The sequence below is a fragment of the Mesocricetus auratus genome, unplaced genomic scaffold (genome assembly GCF_017639785.1).
Source record: "Mesocricetus auratus isolate SY011 unplaced genomic scaffold, BCM_Maur_2.0 Super-Scaffold_100030, whole genome shotgun sequence".
Lineage (NCBI taxonomy): Eukaryota > Metazoa > Chordata > Mammalia > Rodentia > Cricetidae > Mesocricetus > Mesocricetus auratus.
Window position 1 is genome coordinate 8,601,843 of NW_024429211.1, and position 18,005 is coordinate 8,619,847.

Below are 18,005 nucleotides of genomic sequence, written 5' to 3' on the forward strand. Positions count from 1 at the left end.
ATACTCCTGAAGTACTCTGTGTCTGAATACCATAGAGATGCATGTACGATGCCCACATACTATATAGATACACAAGTGTCCATTACAGCACTAATCATAATAGTCAGAACATGGAACTAATTTAAATGCCAATCAACAGATGAGCATCAAAAGGATATGTGGTACCTATACACAATGAGGGTCACTAAGCCACAGAAAACAGGTTTTCATTACCATCAGGAATATGTGCTAAATGAATATGCCAGGCCTAGTAAGAGAAATAACACATTTCCACCCTCTCAGATATTATATATATAATGATGGAGTGTTGGATGATAGATTGGATAGATGGATAGATAGATGAGTTATAGATGATAAGCTGATGATGATAAATGGTAGACAGCTAGATATAGAAATGATATATATACACATATATATGTACAGCTATAAATATAGAGATAAATGGGAAAAAGCTATTTGGAAAAGGATGACTGACAGGAGGAGGGAAAAGGAAAGGAGGGTTATGATGTGTGATTATTTAGCAATGTACAAAAAATTACATATATAGATACATCAAAATGAAATATACCATTTTGTACATTAGTTTTCAAGCTTAAAAAGAAAAGTACTGAGTGAAAAAATATATAGTTGATGAAAATTGATACAGTATCATGGATTACAGAACACTATTTTTATTTAAATTAGAATCAAGCTTGTTTTACATGTCAGTCCCTGTTCCCTCTTCTTCCCCTCCTCCCCTTCCCCCCACCAACTCCCTATCCCATCCCCTTTCTCTTCCCCAGGGAGGATGAGGCCTTCCATGGGTGATCTTCAGTGTCTGTCCTATCATTTGGAGCAGAGCCTAGACCCTTCCCCATGTGTCTAGTCTGAAAGAGTATCTCTCTATGTGGAATGCACTAAATTCCACATAGAGTGATCAATAATGATCCACTGACAGAGGCCCCATAGATTGCCCAGGCCTCCTAACTGACTCTCATATTCAGGGGTTCTGAATCTGTCCTATTCTGGTTTCCCAACTATCAGTCTGGGGTCCATTAGCTCCTCCTTGTTCAGGTCAGCTGTTTCTATGGATTTCTCTAGCCTGGTCTTGACCCCCTTTGTTCATTTTAAGAGCTCGTATTACTGTAGCTGTCTCAGATCCTCCTACAGGACAGAATTCCAAAGTTACAGAGTAGAATGACTATTAGGCAGCTCTGTGTCAGGCACACCACTTCATGGACTACAACAAAAATTATGTGTGAGCCAAGCATTTAATTCCAGCCTTCAAGAGAAAAACATTGGCAGATTTCTGTGAATCCAAGGACATCCTGGTCTATGTAGAGAGTTTCAAGCCAGTTGGGGCCAGGTAGTGAGACCCTGTCTCAAATAAACAAACAACAAGCAAGCTATATGCGGGCTGAGACTGTAGATCTATCGGAGAACATTTGCCTAGGTTATGCAAGGCCCTGTGTTAATTCTCTGCCTTCATACACAAAGCACGTTATTTTTCTTTTATAGAGAAAAGTCTCTCATGACTGATGGATTTGATTTTCTTGCATACACTATACCATGTTATATGATTCAGAACTAAGAACAATATCATCTGCTAGGGGCCTGGGTAGAGATTATGCCCTGAGCACACATAAAACACAATTTCTGCCACTATTAAAAAGATGAAGAACACAGACAAAACATAAACATTAGACAAGCTTTTAATGCTAATCTCTAAAACACAATACTGTATATTACATTAGCCTAGATTTATTGAAATTCATCTTAAACAATTGGATTTTTTTATTATTGGTTTTTGAAAAATAAGCAATCTGAAAACTGCGTACTTAAATCTTACTTGCTCTATTCTGTGGAACACCAAGCTAGAAAATAAATATTTATTAATTTCAACAATAGGAAATACATTTAATACTAGAAGATCAATAAAAGCAACCCTTAGTAATTTCCTCAATATATCCAAGGTCATAAAGAGCCTAGTTCCAATAATTCATTTAGACCATATAGTTTGAGTTGGAGGCAAAAGTCACATGCTCACAGAATTGAGGGATATTTGGCTGTAAATCATTGGTTTTAGATGGTATTTGCTTCTGCCTTAGACATAACACTAGGGGAAACAGGCCTTGGCTTGCTCATCAGTGGGAGATTGTATGAGAAGTGTGCATTTGTTCATTTCAAGAAATTCCCTGAGTACATCCTCTGATGAACATAGAACAGGACAGTTCCCCTTGTTTCTATTGTTTGAGATACAAATAATCCAATATTTTGAACCTAGAATTTTCAGGAAAGGAACAGGAAAAAATGTATGGAAACACTTACTTTGAAATTATAAGTATTCTTCAACATACAATAAGAGCAAAGGTGATAAAAAGAAACACTTGAAATAGAATTTCATAAATTTTTTACAGGACAGTATGTTAAGATACCCTGAGATTACATAAAACTACAAAATCTTTTAGGCCCACAATCATAAGTAGCACTGCTGGAATAAGAAGAACAAGAAATAAACAGGAATTAAGCTCATCTGTAGCAAAGCGCTGTGTTCACACCATATTCCTGTTGCTCAAATGGCATTAGACTTTACCTGTGAGGCCTTGCATGCCTAGGTCAGGCTGCTGTGCATAACAAACAGCCTAATCCCAAGTGACTAGGGAGTCTGCTCCTCCAAGAGCAGTGCCTCAAACACAACTCTTTTCTCCAACTGTCTGAGTTTATTTACATATAGAACCCACCAAGGTGTTTCTGTAGAGACCAAAACAAATTGGAGGGGGGAAACCACTGAGTCTCTGATGATAGTTAGCTGTTAGGAAATTTTTGAGAGGAGCTTACAGATCAGTTACTCTGAAACAAGGAGGCACAGTAAAATTCCTTAAAATACAAATTTTTAAAAAGCGAATGGAAGTCATTACAAAATTATCTAACTGACATGCTATGTGGTAAGATCCTTTCATGTCAGAATATGTTACATACTGTAAAATGATTCCCATGGGCTGAATGATATAGACTTAAATGTGCAATTTTTTAAATGAGGATGTAGCTTGTGATTCCAAAGGTCCATATCTGTGTTGTTTATGTGAATGTAATGCAAGTATTTTTTTAAATTACTAAAAACTATTATTTTTCTATTTTTGTTGTTGTAATGTCAATTATAATTTCCTAATTTGAATCAAGCTATTTGATTAAAAACATTGCTTTCTGACAGCCTTCCCTGTGCAACTGTGGGGACAGCAGACCGAGTTGTTCTCTGCTGGGAGCTGCCTAATCATTCCATGAATATGTTGTCCTACATGGGTCCAGTGTCTTGAGCATACACAATGGAGCATACACAATGGATCACTGCTAACACATGAATAAAATGTACCTTGCTTTTTGCCCTCGAATCTGGAATCTTGGAAGCAATGGTCCTGGGTGGATGCAACATCTGTGCTGGATTTGATGGGCTGAGACTCAAAGGAGGAGGCTGATCACGGAAAACAGACGTCAAGCAGAGCTGCACAGTCTCTTTCATGGCTTTCATCTGCGATTCCTGAGAGCAAGGGAAGAATTAGTGTTTTTCACCATTCCCCACATTGGTCCCATCCTACACTCACTCCGTACAAATGCAGAAAGGTTTTCAAGTGGAATTTCTTGTTCTGTTTCAGCGTGGTGTCTACAGAAAGATTCTCTATTTGAACACCTTGTGCCCAGCTGGTTGCACAGTGAAGGCTGTGGAGCCTTGGATGAGGGAACGGGACACCGGAAGACAGGCCTTAAGAGGAAATATGATGGACACACTTCCGGCCTGATCTTTGACCTCTGACTTGCTCTCCCCTAGGTTGCATCTCCACCCTCGCTTTCTCTCTCCTTCTTCCTGCCTGTCTACCCTCTCACTTTCTTAGTCTCTTTCTGCTACCTGATCTGGTAAGTTTTGGATTGAGTGTCCCAAGCTACCACCACTGCCTGTGAGAGCTGTTCCTGCTACCACATAGCCCCTCCCTGGAGGACCCAGGGTTGTCTCAGACATTGTCATGAGCTATGCATATGGTCCAATACGTTTGTATACATGATCTCATTCTACATTGTCAATGGTTTGTATACCTATGGAAACCCCTCAAACCGTAAGTCAGACCAAATTCTTCTGTCTTTAAGTTGTTTTTTGTTGAATTGCATAGAAAAATAACTAACTCAGAAGACTGATGACACGATATGGGTCTCTTGCCACTATAGACCTGATTATATTGCCTGTAAGTCTTTGGAACTGGGTTGCAGGAAAATACAGAACAATTTGAAACATCCGGTTAGGATAATTCTAGGAAACGAGAAGCAATGTTTAGTAGGTGATTCTGATGGGGGTTATAGAGGAGAAGCATCCTATCAGAAATGAGTACAGTGAACCTTGGCTCAGACATTGGTGGAGAGGTCCCAGCTGGTCCTACAATGAAATGTGCACATGGACAAATTCAAAAGCAATGCACTGACTGGTTTGATGGAAAACATTTCAAGTGGGCATGACATCAGGCTGCGGGAGGGATGCTGTTCATTGTGTTAAGTGAGGTTTGTAATAGGTCTTCAAAGCAGAGAGTGCAGTAGAAGGCGGTGACGTATAAGCTGGTCAATGAGAAAACACATGTGAGTGAGGTTAAAAGCGGCAGGCATGGGGCAGATACCAACAAACTGCGTGTAGCTGTCAAAAGTACTGTTAAGGTGAAATTGCACACTCTACATGGGAACAATAGGAAGGGGCAATTAGGTTAAGCCCTCACTTCTAGAAGGTTCTAGGGGGAAACAGTGTGAAGTCATTTGAAAAGAGAATGCTTGTACACAGGGAACTTCCAGGGCATCTTTTTTGACAGTCTTAGGTCTGGAAAGATGGCTCAGCAGTTAAGAGTGTATATTGTTCCTGTTGAGGATTGGAGCTCGGTTCCCGGCATCAGAGCATCCAATAGTGTCTTCTGTCCCTTGGTAGCACTGTGTTAACATATGAAACACCCAGACCCACCACACCCTACACACAACTTAAAAATACAACTAAATCTTAAAATTGAAAGATGACCATTAGCCTTTAGACTTTTGAATATTGTTGGGCATATTAAAGATTATGTGGTTTTTGATGTTGGACTGAATAATTGATTAGCATGAGATGGCTATGAATATCAAGGTGTGAGTCTATGATGGAGGGTTTCAATACTGAGAACCCGCAGAGAGCAAACAACACCATTTCCTGTTTACATGCACTTTTCTTCCGTGTTGTTCACAACATACATCTCACAGATAAGTCTCTGAGACATTGCAGTGTCTTTCCAGTTGGTAAATAAATCTCTAAGTCAGAGCAATAACTCAACCCAGATGCTGGAAGTGATGAACAACCATGAAACCGTAGTTTTAAAGGATGATTTTTTAAGTAAACTTATTTTGATGTATTGTGAAAGACAGTGCACATGTGTTCAATTTTACTTTAAATTCTGTGTCAGATATATGCATTCAGAGGCCCCTGACCTCATCGGGAAATCTCCAGATTAATACTGTCAACATTCTGTCTCTAACCGTTCAAGGTGGGGACAGTGATTTGTATTTTGCCTGGAGCATTTCTTAACATGTTCCTTCCTGTGATTCCTTCTAGGGACTACAACCCGCACACGGACCTCCCTTGGTATTGTTGACAGACTAGACAGATATTACCAGAGACCCTGGTCTGGGATTTGTCACGAGAATTAGTGCCATTGTTCTTCAATCACCTCAATAGAGTACCTCACAACTGAACAAGCATGTGTCTGATGCTGCCGGTGTAGTGTTCACACAGGTCCAGGGACAGAATCAAGACAATGACCTGACTGCATGGCCCATTCCATCATCATTATACTTCCAGGGCTGTCTATCCTGAAGCTTCAGGCAACTGTTTACTTTGAAGTTCACTACGAGTGATGTCTCTTACTGAAGTATGAGGTAATTCATGCCATGTGCTTTCCTCTAAATCTAAAGAACTATTCTTTTCTAGGATAACTCTTAGCTTAAATGTTCCTTCCTTGCTCCAAACTACTTCTCCCATTCATTTTGCCCTCTACTCTTGAAGTTGTAGAATCTGTAGTTAAAATGCCGCATTTTTTCAGTTCAGTGCAGTTATAGCTGGAAAATTAATTACTTTTCTGGAAACTCAGAATTGATTTATAGATTTCAGATTCTTTTGGTTATTTTCATATAATAAACTGACACTTCATTCATTAGAAATAACATTGAGGACAAAGTTAGAATGTGAAGATGTTCTCACAGTATTTAAGTGATGGTTAAGTTTATTTGAACATGAGGCACAGGATATCTAAGGTAAACATGTGCAAGATATGAAAATAATCTCCCATAAAAGCAATATAGAGTGGTGCAAAGCAATATTTTTTGAAAATTTTTATTTATTTGCTTATTTTGGTTTTTTAAGATTTTTATTTATATTAGAAACAGTCTTGCTTTACATGTCAATCCCTTATCGCTCTCCCTCCCCTCCTTTCCTGCCCCCAAATGACCCCCTATCCCATCCCCTTTCTGCTCCTCAGGAAGGGTGAAACCTTCCATGGGGGATCTTCAAAGTCTGGCATATCCTTTGAAACAGGACCTCCATGTGTCTAGGCTAAAAGAGTAGCCCTCTATGTGGAATTGGCATCCAAAGTCCATTCGTATACTAGGTATAAATACTAATCTTCTACCAGAGGCCCCATAGATTGCCCAGGCCTCCTAACTGACACCCACGTTCAGAGGGTATGGATCAGTTCTATGATGGTTTTCCAGCTATCAGTCTGGGGTCCATGAGCTCCCCTTTGTTCAGGTCAGCTGTTTCTGTGGGTTTCTCCAGTCTGGTCTTGACCCCTTTGCTCATCACTCCTCTCTCTCTCTGTTTAGCTGTTGGTGTCTGCTTCTGCTTCCATCAGTTACTGGATGAAGGCTCTAGGATGGCATATAAGGTAGCCCTGTAATCTCATTATCAGAGAAGGGCATTTAAGGTAGCCTCTCCACTATTGCTTAGATTGTTAGTTGGAGTCATCCTTTTATCTTTAAATTGCAGGGTTATTTTTTTACATTATAGATTGAGATAATCTTTCTACCTGAATTTAGAGCTACAGTTTTTAAATCTCACAAACATCTTGCTTGTTATTTATAAAATCAGTCTCTAATAATGTACAATTTTTATAGTTCTATGTAAGAAAAAGAGGGGACAGAATTATAAAGGTTAAAGAAAAAATACTCATCTCAAAAAAGAAATCTTACCTCATTCACTAGTTAATACTAGCATATCAGCCTTCTGTGTATTTTCCACATGACCGGCAATATTCCCATCTGCCTAGTTGTGCATACAACAACTCAAATCACTCCTAAGGTGTAGGTGGTGTGGCTGCCTGCTATGAAGCATAGCACTGGGGAGATTTGAACATGGCCATTCAACAAAGATGATCATTCCAACAGAAGAGGACAGTCCCTGGAGGATACCTAACCACGACTCCCAGACGAGAATATGTGCTGTGGCAGGGTATAGGGTGCATACGAGTGACAAATCGTGGGACAATTGTGCAGACCTGAAGGTTAAGGAACAGCTCTGAAATGGCACCAGAGTTCTCTGCCACAGGACTACTTAGAGTGTACTGTGGCTCTGGGATTTGGGGTTATTTACAAGTACTTGTGATGCATAGATCACGTTTTCTATTATTCTATTGTCTTGTGGGTCAGAAAGTGTTATCTCCTGATTGGTCCATTTCATTTGATATTGGGACAATGATCATGTCTCATACATTTTCTGATTCCTGTAATGTCCAGCATAATAGCGTCTCACAATAGCTATCTTAAAACCTAATAACCATTCATCAATTAAATAATTATATCGTGTCAGATAAGGGAAAGTATTTTAGATAGGATAATTCAGTAGACAGAAATGATAGTCTTAGAAGTTTGGTAGATTTCCCTCAGGTTCTTGAAGACTCAACGTCTTCTTAGGATACAGTACATTTTTCAGAGACAGTGGCAGCAAAGACCGAATAATTTTTAAATGGGATCTGGGAAAATTTTAAGATTGAATGTTCCTCTTGGTTTTCTAATTCCACTAATTCTATGAAAGTCCGATGTCTTTTATACAAAGTGACAGAGCATGAGTTGTGTGAGCTGAGGTGACCCATCACTGGAGAAAACTTGAAACTAAATTTTTTATAAAACTAATTTTGGTCAAATGAATTATGCCTGATCTACTCCAAAGAATAGGATCCAGAGTGCCCCAAACTATTAAATGTTAATAATTTGGACAAATTAGTAAATGGTAATTCCAAACGACCGATGTTGATGAGATATCTACTTACTTTTCTGAATATTTAATTTATCTCAGAGCTCCAAATCTTACAAATGAACATCATTAACAGTCAGGATATGTCCTCCTAATTTCTCTCTTGTGACACAGTCTACACACTCTATGTGAGATGCACCGTGCATCAACTGTGAAGATGTCTGGATCATAACAAAATAAAGCTATATGATTATGAGAGACAGAGTCATATCCCTAAGCAGTAAAATTTTAGCTGGGTCTTCAAAGTGTATGACACAGTATCAAAATATCTGCACAGTATCAGGTTTCTTAAAATATGAGACCAGAAGCTCTCCAGAGGGAATCAACCCTACGTAGTCCCTCTCTTGTCTGTTGCACAGCAAAATACCCACCGTTCATGTTGGGTAATTAGGAGGCAACCATAAATTATTGAGGGAAATAACTTCACAAATACACTAGTGTCCCTTGTTCAAGTTTATCAATAAAATGATTACTAAACTGTGGTCACAAGTATAGAAAGTTCGTGACAGAAGGCAGAACACTCTAAGTTTAGCCAGCTGATTTTGAGAACTACAAGGCTATGCAGAAAATAATATTATATGTGAGGTTAGCAGCAGTCTGAACTTAATATGGAAAGATGGCTTCATAGCCACTTACTACAGCTCTATTCTGCATAAATTACAGACAGATAAGTATTTATGATTCAAATAAATATGCAGGCAGCATGTACCTAATGTCTATATATACATATATACTGCATGCATAGCATACATGCAATATATATACATATATATATACTAGTACAGACTATTATTTTGCATTTATTCAATGACTAAAGGGTGAAACGTGGTGCATGCAAGTGTTCTTTGTGGTCATCTGCACTACATTTCTTAGAAAACAGTTACAAAATTGTAATATTTGTTCTTTTACCTATTCTACCACCTTAAATATTTTAAAATATTTCTCTCATGTGTTTGAATAATTATTACTTATGGACGAAATACATTTTATTTGCAATTTTTATGTTTGGACTGGTATTTCCAAGTGTGGTTATGCGATATATATGAAATCCTATATTCTCTGTTATTGACAATATTACTTCTACATGAAACGTCCTTGTAGACGTTCCTGAGTTCTCAAACATGAGTAGCAGTTTTAAGACACAGGCATGTAAGAGACATTTTTTTTTTTGGTTTTTCGAGAGAGGGTTTCTCTGTGGCTTTGGAGGCTGTCCTGGAACTGGCTTGGTAGTCCAGGCTGGTCTCGAACTCACAGAGATCTGCCTGCCTCTGCCTCCCGAGTGCTGGGATTAAAGGTGTGCGCCACCAAAGCCCGGCTTGTAAGAGACATTTTTAACGACTCATGGTTACTTCCATTTTCTCTGTTCCTTCCAGAGTTAGCAGAAAACAGCACAGTTTCCGCATTAAGTGCGCTTTTCCATGCTGTTATGGAATAAATATGCCAGCAAGATAAAAGAAAAATGAAGTCACAAACCCAAAGAGTTCACACTGTTTTCTGCGACTGGCAGGAAGGATGAGGGGAGCATGGGGTGCAGGAAGACATCACACATTCAGGAGGTCTACGATAAGCTTCTGTGCAGTGTCTAGAATTGCACTGGACAACCACAGGCAGCATTTAACAACCCTGTGTATCCGTAGGGCAAGCAGGGCTGGCTCCTGGATGGGAACTTACCCTGTCAAGAGCTGCTTTCTCAAGTTCGTTTTTGGCTACAGCTAATTTTTGTTCCAGTTCGGTGAGCTGCTGGGCCTGTAACAGGGAAGAAAGGCAGATGATTTTAGGAAACCCTACAGTCGACATACTTGTCCTTTACTGAAAAAGAATAAAAAAGGGGGCAGAGCCTGTTAGTTTAAATTTGGAATTCAGATGAAAAATACAAAGTTACATAGTCATTTGGTATGTACGCAGAGAACACTGTGATCTGGATGAATGAGGGCTAAAGTCTTGTGGTTGAATCACCTTGTAAAGACTAATTCAGACTTTCTTATGTTTGTAAGTCCTCTTATCACAGATGTTTCTAGTCCTTGGGGACTGAACTGTATCTCCACACTTCCCGTGCTGATGCCTGACTACCCTTTGGAGTGTTGATTATTTATTTGGTGATGGAACAATTGAGAACATAATGAGGTTTAAAGTGCTTTCTCTCTGTCTCTGTCTCTCTCCCTCTCTTTCTATCAATTTCTTTTTCTCAGTTATAAATATCAAACACTCAGTGGGAAGGTATCATAGCCAAAACACCAGGACAGTAAGCATACTCTCCAAACAATGAATCAAGGAAAATGTGAAAAGGGCAGTCTAAGGTTTAGAAGCTTTTCTATCTGAGGGGTCCCTGGCAGTAGGAGCAGGCTCTATCCCTAGTGCCTGAGCTGGGTTGTTGGAGCCCATTCCTCATGGTGGAATGTCATGCTCAGCTTTAATGTGGGGTGGGGGGGGCTTGGTCCCACCCCAACTTAATGTGCCAGAATTTGTGGACTCCTCCATGGGAGTTTTTACATACTGGGTAGGAGGTGTACTGGGAGGAAGCAAGGGGGCAGAAGGAGGAGGTGTGGGAGGGAAAACTTTGGTTGACATGTAAACTGAAATTAATAATGATAATAGTAATAATAATTGAAAGAAGAAGAGGAAGAGGAAGAAGAAGAAGAATAGGAAGATTATGATGATAGTCTAGCCTTGAGGACTGTGCAGACATGATTCACATGAGCTGCCCAGTCTGCAAAATATTTTGTGGTATTCCAATAACATTAAAATTGCAATTTATGATCTTCTTCCTTATAAGATTTTACTCCTTGCCACTGTATCCTCACAAGTCTCTTCATTTCTTCAAATGTTGTAACTGGTTTCTTCAGTGACAGTAACAGTGACTTCATAATTGAAAGATGTATATTCTACAAAAAACACCAAGCTAACAGCGTAACATTTGGAGAGCTGCTGAGTGGGAGGGAGCGTGTGTGTCTCTGACTCTTTTGCCTGCTCTTAGAAATGTTTTCTTCGGTCATGATTGCCTTGTCCGGCCTTCATATGAGGACCTTCGTCTTTTCTCATTGTATCTTGTTTTGTCTCACTTGGTTGTTGTCTCTTGGAAGCCTGCTATTATCTGAAGGGAAAAGGAGGGGACTGTGCATCTGGGAGAGAGAGTGGGTGCTGTTGAGGAACTGGGAAGAGTGGAGGGAGGGGAAATTGTGGCCAGGATGTACTGTCTGAGAGAAAAATCCATTTTCAATAAAAAGAAAAAAAGAAAGATGTATATTCTAATCTTGCCTTAGCTATTTGATCTTGAACAAAACAGTTGATGCTTCTAAACAAAAGGTGAGAACAATTTTCTGTCGTAAACCATCACTGAATGAGGAGCATACAGCTTGGGGAAGTTCATTATCAACAAACACATAGTATTTGCACTACTTCAGTTTATAATTCTCTGAGCGTATTCCTTCCAGTTTATTTTGGTTTACATTAAGAGCAAGAAAAATTAGGTATCTTTATTTCAATTTGTGTCAGCAATGCTGCCATCTTATTCCCTATCAGCATTAATTCAATTGTTTCCTAATATCAACAATAGTGGCCTTATACAATATTAAACATGGATTGTGTGTACTGATTATACAATGAAGAAAAAATACTGTCAAAGACAAAATGGCTCCCTATCAGTATATGTAACACATGTGCTAATGACAGCTGTTACTAAGTAAATGAGGTTAAGAGAGGAAATGGGGACCCCAGAATCTACAGTAGTCACTTCTTCTCAAGGCTCCTGTAGCTTAACTGGAGAAATGGCTTGGTGGTGAAGACTCTCTATTCTTTTAGAACACCGAAGTTCAGTTCCCTTCACCCATGTAAGTTTGCTCACAATGTCCCATACCTCTAGCTCCAGGGGACTCAATACTTGCTTCTGGTCTCCATGCATACCCACGTTGTCTTGCACATACTCATGTATAGACACACACACACACACACACACACACACACACACACACAGAACTTTAAAAGTAATTAAAACATTTACAAGATAAAATTGATCTTGACTCCTTTGCTCATATAACCCCTCCTCCCTCTCGTACAATAGGACTAATGGGAGCTCATTGACTCCAGACTGACAGCTGGGGAACCTGCATAGGACTGAACTAGGCTGAACATGGGTGACAGTTCTGTGGCTTGGGCAGTCTGTGGGGCCACTGACAGTGGGACCAGGATTTTTCCTTATTGCATTAACTGACTTTTTGGAACCCATTCCCTATGGTAGGATGCTTTGCTCAACATTGATGTAGGTGGGGAAGGACTTGGTCCTGCCTCAACTTGATAAAGCCAGACTTTGTTGACTTACTCTCTCAAAGGGGTATATGGGAGTTTGGTGGGTGGGGCACGATGGGGAGAAGGGTAGTGTGGAGGGAGAGGCAAATGCAATTAGTATGTAAAATGAAAAAAAACTTTTGAGTAAATAAAAATTAAAAAACAATAAAATTGAGGAAAAGAATCATTCATGCGTTTGATCCTGTGTCTTGTAGTTCTTCCTATCAAGAGTGTTTATGGTTTTGATTCTGAATGAGCTCTTGTAGGTTCTAATGGCTTTCTTGGCCATTGAAATACAGGAAAGTGTTTGAGAAGCAAAATGAGATTGACAGGGCAAACTGCCTGTTGGAGTGCGGTGTCTCTCCTCATGCCCCGTATGGAGAGTCCAGACTGAGATTAAACCTGAGTGAACGTAGACCAGTGGAAACAGACAGCCACGCGTGCATCCAGCCAACATCACCGGCTTCCCCCCAACACACATGCACTTGTCCTATATCCACAAACGCCTGGTGCTTTCCACCTTTGAGTGTGGGTGGTGTCACTGCACAGCCTATGGTTATAAATGAGAGTCATCAAGGCAGCCCTTCTGCCTTGCTGTGGAAGAAAGCTTAGGAAGAAACCTAAGCTGTGGAAGAAACAAATAATGAACTGGATGATCGAGATGTCCAATGCAAACAACTATCGTGCTCTTGAATAAAGCCAACCCTGCTTACATAAAACACGCATCAACTAAGAGACTAGCAGGCAGCAGGAGGGACAGATGCGGCAATACTTTGTCAGGCAAATATATACTTCTAGTGCATTAAAATAAGGATGCATGAAGGCTCGCAGGACTGCATTGGAATGTGACACCCTCCAGTCATCTGAATAGGTGCCATTGTGTTCAGTGAATGGGTTATTTCTATGTAGACCTCCATTTTTCTCCATCTGAGAGAAAACGTCAGTTTCTGCATTTGAAAATTGTTGCCCAGCCTTGTCATTCTAACTACACAGGGAGAACAGATCCAAGATGGAGGGAGACTAGTTTTTGAACAGTGGATGTGGAGAAAAGGGTTTTATTACTAGTTTCAGTACACTGAGCAGAGTATTTAATTCCAACATGTCCATGTCCAAGTTTCTTTTTCTATATACAATAAAAGTATCTGTAAAGTAATTAAAGAAATAAAAGCAGCCCAAAGCAACATACCAACAAGGAAGGCACTTTGTTGTCCTCCACATATAGGCCATGAACTGGAACCAATGTAGCAACCTCGCATGCTCATTTCAGGACAAGGAAAATGCTTCCAATAAAAGAGAACATTTGGGTCTGAAACAATTATTAATAGCCAACCCAAGGTTTTCAGGTTTTCACCATTGCTGAAGTCTCTCTGAGTATGAGCAAGCTCATACATAAGCCAGGAGTTACAAAGAGAGTAAGAAAAAGTAGATTCCCATCTACTCACACGCTGTCTTGGTTTTTAAAAGAGCAGTCATTATGTCAATTCACACACTGTGTCTATATTGCATACAAGAAAGTTCCTGTGATAGATACAGCATCAGAAGACTTACAATAGTCACGGCACTTAGCCAGAGAGTAAACTGGTTAGTAAAATTAATTTTATAGAGTTTACTTGAGAAAACATAACGCACCATCAATTAAAATATGATGCCACCTAAGAAAACCCAGTGTGGATTCCAGGGGAACTTTCATCCTCACACAATCATTAACTAATATTTGTGACATGATTAATTTTTACAAGTCTGAAACAATAGTGAAAAATGGACTTTTGGTGCCAATCCCACACTGAGGGATGCTCTCCCAGCTTGGATACATGGGGGAGGGCCTAGGCCATGCCCTGTATGAAATGACAGACTCTGGAGATCCCCCATTGAGGGACTCACCCTCCCTGGGGATCAGAGAGGGGATTTTAGTGGGGAGCTGAGGGAACTGGTGGGGGTGCAAGAGAGGAGGTGAGGGAGAGGGAGCTGGGGTTGACTTGTGAAGCAATCTTGTTTCTAATTCAAATAAATAAAAAGTGAAAAGAAGAAAAAAACTAGAAGAAGAATAATCATGCACAGTTAAAGTTGCCTTATGAAATTTGAATAGCTAAACTAGGGTTGAGTGTTAATGATAACTGACAGAGGGAAAACGTCTCGGTGTGCCTGAGAGAGTCAGTTAGACAGCAGCATCACCTGACCTTCCATTTTTCTCGCAGGTACACTTCGATAGGAGCTGCATACCGATGGTGGGAGAAACGTCTTATTTCCTGGACACCGCCCCTAATCCCGTGTGGTCATCTTTAAATACTTGCAGATAAGGGCGAAGCTAAGTGGATGTGGTAGAGTCTACGTACAGCAAGAATAACTGTAGAAGGGGAGGCGGTGAAGAGGGGGAAGGATCATGGGAGAAGTCACAGAAACGAGGGAAAATGTCTATAAATGATGAAAACAGAGCGCGTTTGTGTGCGAGATGCCCCTACAAAGAAAAGGAAACAAGGTTTGTGTGTGCCGACATTGGTGTGATTTCTTGACTCACTTTTCTAAAGCTGTGACTTCAAGTTTCCCTCAGAACTCTGCAGCCCTGGCTGTCAGTGTGCCTGAGAACAAGACTTTCCTAGAATTCTCATTGCTGCTTTTCCTTTTCCCTTCCTTATTTTGTTGTAGGAATTCATCTTCACATATCAGCCGGACAATAAAGAATAAAGCAGTTTGTTGCTCAATGCACAAGCTTTGATTTTTCTCCCTTAGAGCTTAAAGATTGATTGGTACACGAACAGGAACATTTTATTTGAACTTTCGTGGAACTATCTTATAAAATACTTTCACATGACTAAATCTGTGAGGTCTTAATACATCATACATTAATACATAAATCCATGTTTCTGGAAATCTTGTTGATAGGTTTATTTCTATTCACTCCCTATACTTTCCTCCAGGTAAGCACAGTCTTGGCTCTGCCTTCTCTAAAAGGCTGCTATGAAGTGTATGGTATGTAAAATGATTTCTATATCTTATGATTTACTTATGGAAAGAAAAATAATTTTAACTTTGGATATTATAAGGTTTTAGACACAAACTGAGCATGTTGGGGAGCAAATCTGAAAGAGGTACTGGTAAAGTGGGCTTAACTTTCATCCTTCTGTCTGGTCTGAGCTGTAAAATTCGTTTTCACAATTCTGACAGCCAGTTGCTAGTACCAAAATCCTCATTAATGACAGAGGCACAAAGCATTCAGAGGTGTCAAAGTAGTAGTGTAATAAGTGTTAGAGTCCTACACAGGAAATCATTTTTGTCTGTTTGTTTTCTGGAGTCAAGTAAATGAAATCTAAGTCTGTATTTAATCCTAAACAAAAGATAAAATCTAGAATATATTGTGTGTGAGTTTGCATATCATGAGTGTGTGCATACGTGCACACATGTTTGTGCTTGGCACATGTTTGTATACATGTGTATGTTTGTGTTTTGTGTGTGCCCTCATGTGTGTGTGTGTGTGTGTGTGTCTGTTTAGAGGTGTGTGTGTGTGTGTGTGTGTGTGTGTGTGTGTGTGTGTGTGGTTTCATTGCAGAAATCCTAAGACTGAAATTCCTCTTAGGGCATGAACAACAGTAACTCTACCACCTCATTCTGTAGAAAATAAACTAAAATACAATTTAAAGGCATGAAACTTAAAATCTGAATAATAAGCTGACACCATTTTTCTCCGAACCTTGGATCTTCATATTTGGTTGTACCACATAAGTTAACTCAAGAAAAAACACAATATGATGTTAGTTGTCATTTAAAAATGTGGAAAACGGAGACAGATTAATGAAATATCTTGCTTAATATTGCACACTTGTAGAATCTGAATACGAGAAGATTTAGAATTTTAATATGTGCATCCTGGATCTACAGCTGTACTCATAATTACTGAAGATGTTCACGTATAGAATTCATAGCTAAATTATGGGCATGCATTCAGTATCACAGGCTCAAAATTTATTGACATGCTATATAATTTGAAATGTTTCAGGAAAAAAGTAAATGACTGGGGGAATGCTGTATGAATATACTTTTCTCAGAGGGAGGATGATGAATCTATGAAAGAGACGGTTTTTAAGATTTCTCAAAGAGATTTTTGGTTGTTTATTTGTGTGCAGGTATGTGTGCCAGCTTTGGTTTGTTTGGCATGAGTGAGAAGATATCCAAAGAAGCCAGAAGGGGGTATTAGATTCCCTGAAACTGAAGCTGCAGACACCTTTGAGCCAACAAATCTAGACTAGATTGGTCTCAGACACTGATTCTGTATCTTTAGGAAGAGGCGTAAGTAATTTACTTACTTCGTAAGTTTACTTTGTTGAACCATTCCTCCAGCCCCAAGAGATAGTCTTAATTGCCAAACAGAAACTGGATGGTTTGATGAAAAGACACTATGAATTTTCCATGCATGTATTAGAAGACAGCCCTTACTCATTAGTCTTAAACTAGTGCTTGTGGATCACTCTAGAGACACACGGAACAACCCACCTTATCTCTACATCACCTTCATCTCTTAAGTCACATTTACCATAGTTATACAGCAGACATGATCACAAATGTCATTCTGCTATTTAACCCTACTCTAATAGAAGTACAACATTTCACTGTCAGCATTAAGTGTGGCCATCAGGTTATTTGATGCACTCTCTGCACTTTTCAATATTAATAACTTGGAAACATGCCTGAAGAAGTTACCCAATACAAGTATGAAAACAAAATGAGTTCCCAAATCAAAGAGAGATAGCTTAGCATTATAGCAGGAAATAGAACTATTAAAGTTAATTTAGCAGATCAATTTATAAAATTCAAGATTTTCCTTTGAGAAGTATGTTTACACATCCAATTTTCAACTTCAAAATTTTGTAAATATAGTTTATTTTCCTCATGTAAAAGTGAATAGCATGTGGGTAGCCTAGCCTCTGAAAGAAATTACGTTTGAATAAATATCTATGGCTTTGAAATTTATTCCCTTAACTCCCAGACCTCAGGAAGAAAGTCTGTTTCGTAGTTACTTACTTTATGAGCTCTCAAAGCTCAAACATGAAGATGAGGATATAATAATTTCTTTTTACTCAGAGAGAGGCTCATTTAATACTCACGTTATCCCAAAACTCGTTATGTAGTTCGGCATTACCTCAAGTTTATGGCAACCTTCTTGTCTTAGTTTCCAAAATGTAGATGTTATAGTAATGAACATCACAACTGCTTTGGGATATGACCTGTTAAAGATATCAGTCAACCTCAGCTCTCTGGCCAACTGTTGTTGTTATATTAAACCATATAATGAAGAGGTGGGATATGCCCTGATGGGCAAGTAGTAGTCAATAGGATTAGGCATGTGTAGATAAGAAGGGTTGAATAGAGAGTGGTCAATAGGTAATGGCAGACAAGTAGATATCGAAAGATATGGGTAACCAGTGGATAGATATTGATAATAGGTGCTGATGGG

At 39.3% G+C, this 18,005-nt stretch overlaps 1 protein-coding gene across 2 annotated transcripts in view; it reads right to left on the reverse strand.

Annotated features, from left to right (window-relative positions):
* Luzp2 (leucine zipper protein 2) overlaps window positions 1-18,005 on the reverse strand; it is a 368,204-nt gene that overhangs the window by 49,333 nt on the left and 300,866 nt on the right. For both annotated transcript variants that reach the window (XM_040733304.1, XM_040733305.1), the window contains exons 8-9: window positions 9,950-10,024; window positions 3,350-3,514 (exon numbers count right to left, since the gene is read on the reverse strand). In XM_040733304.1, the coding sequence (XP_040589238.1) occupies window positions 3,350-3,514; window positions 9,950-10,024 (240 nt within the window). The remainder of the gene's footprint in view (window positions 1-3,349; window positions 3,515-9,949; window positions 10,025-18,005) is intronic.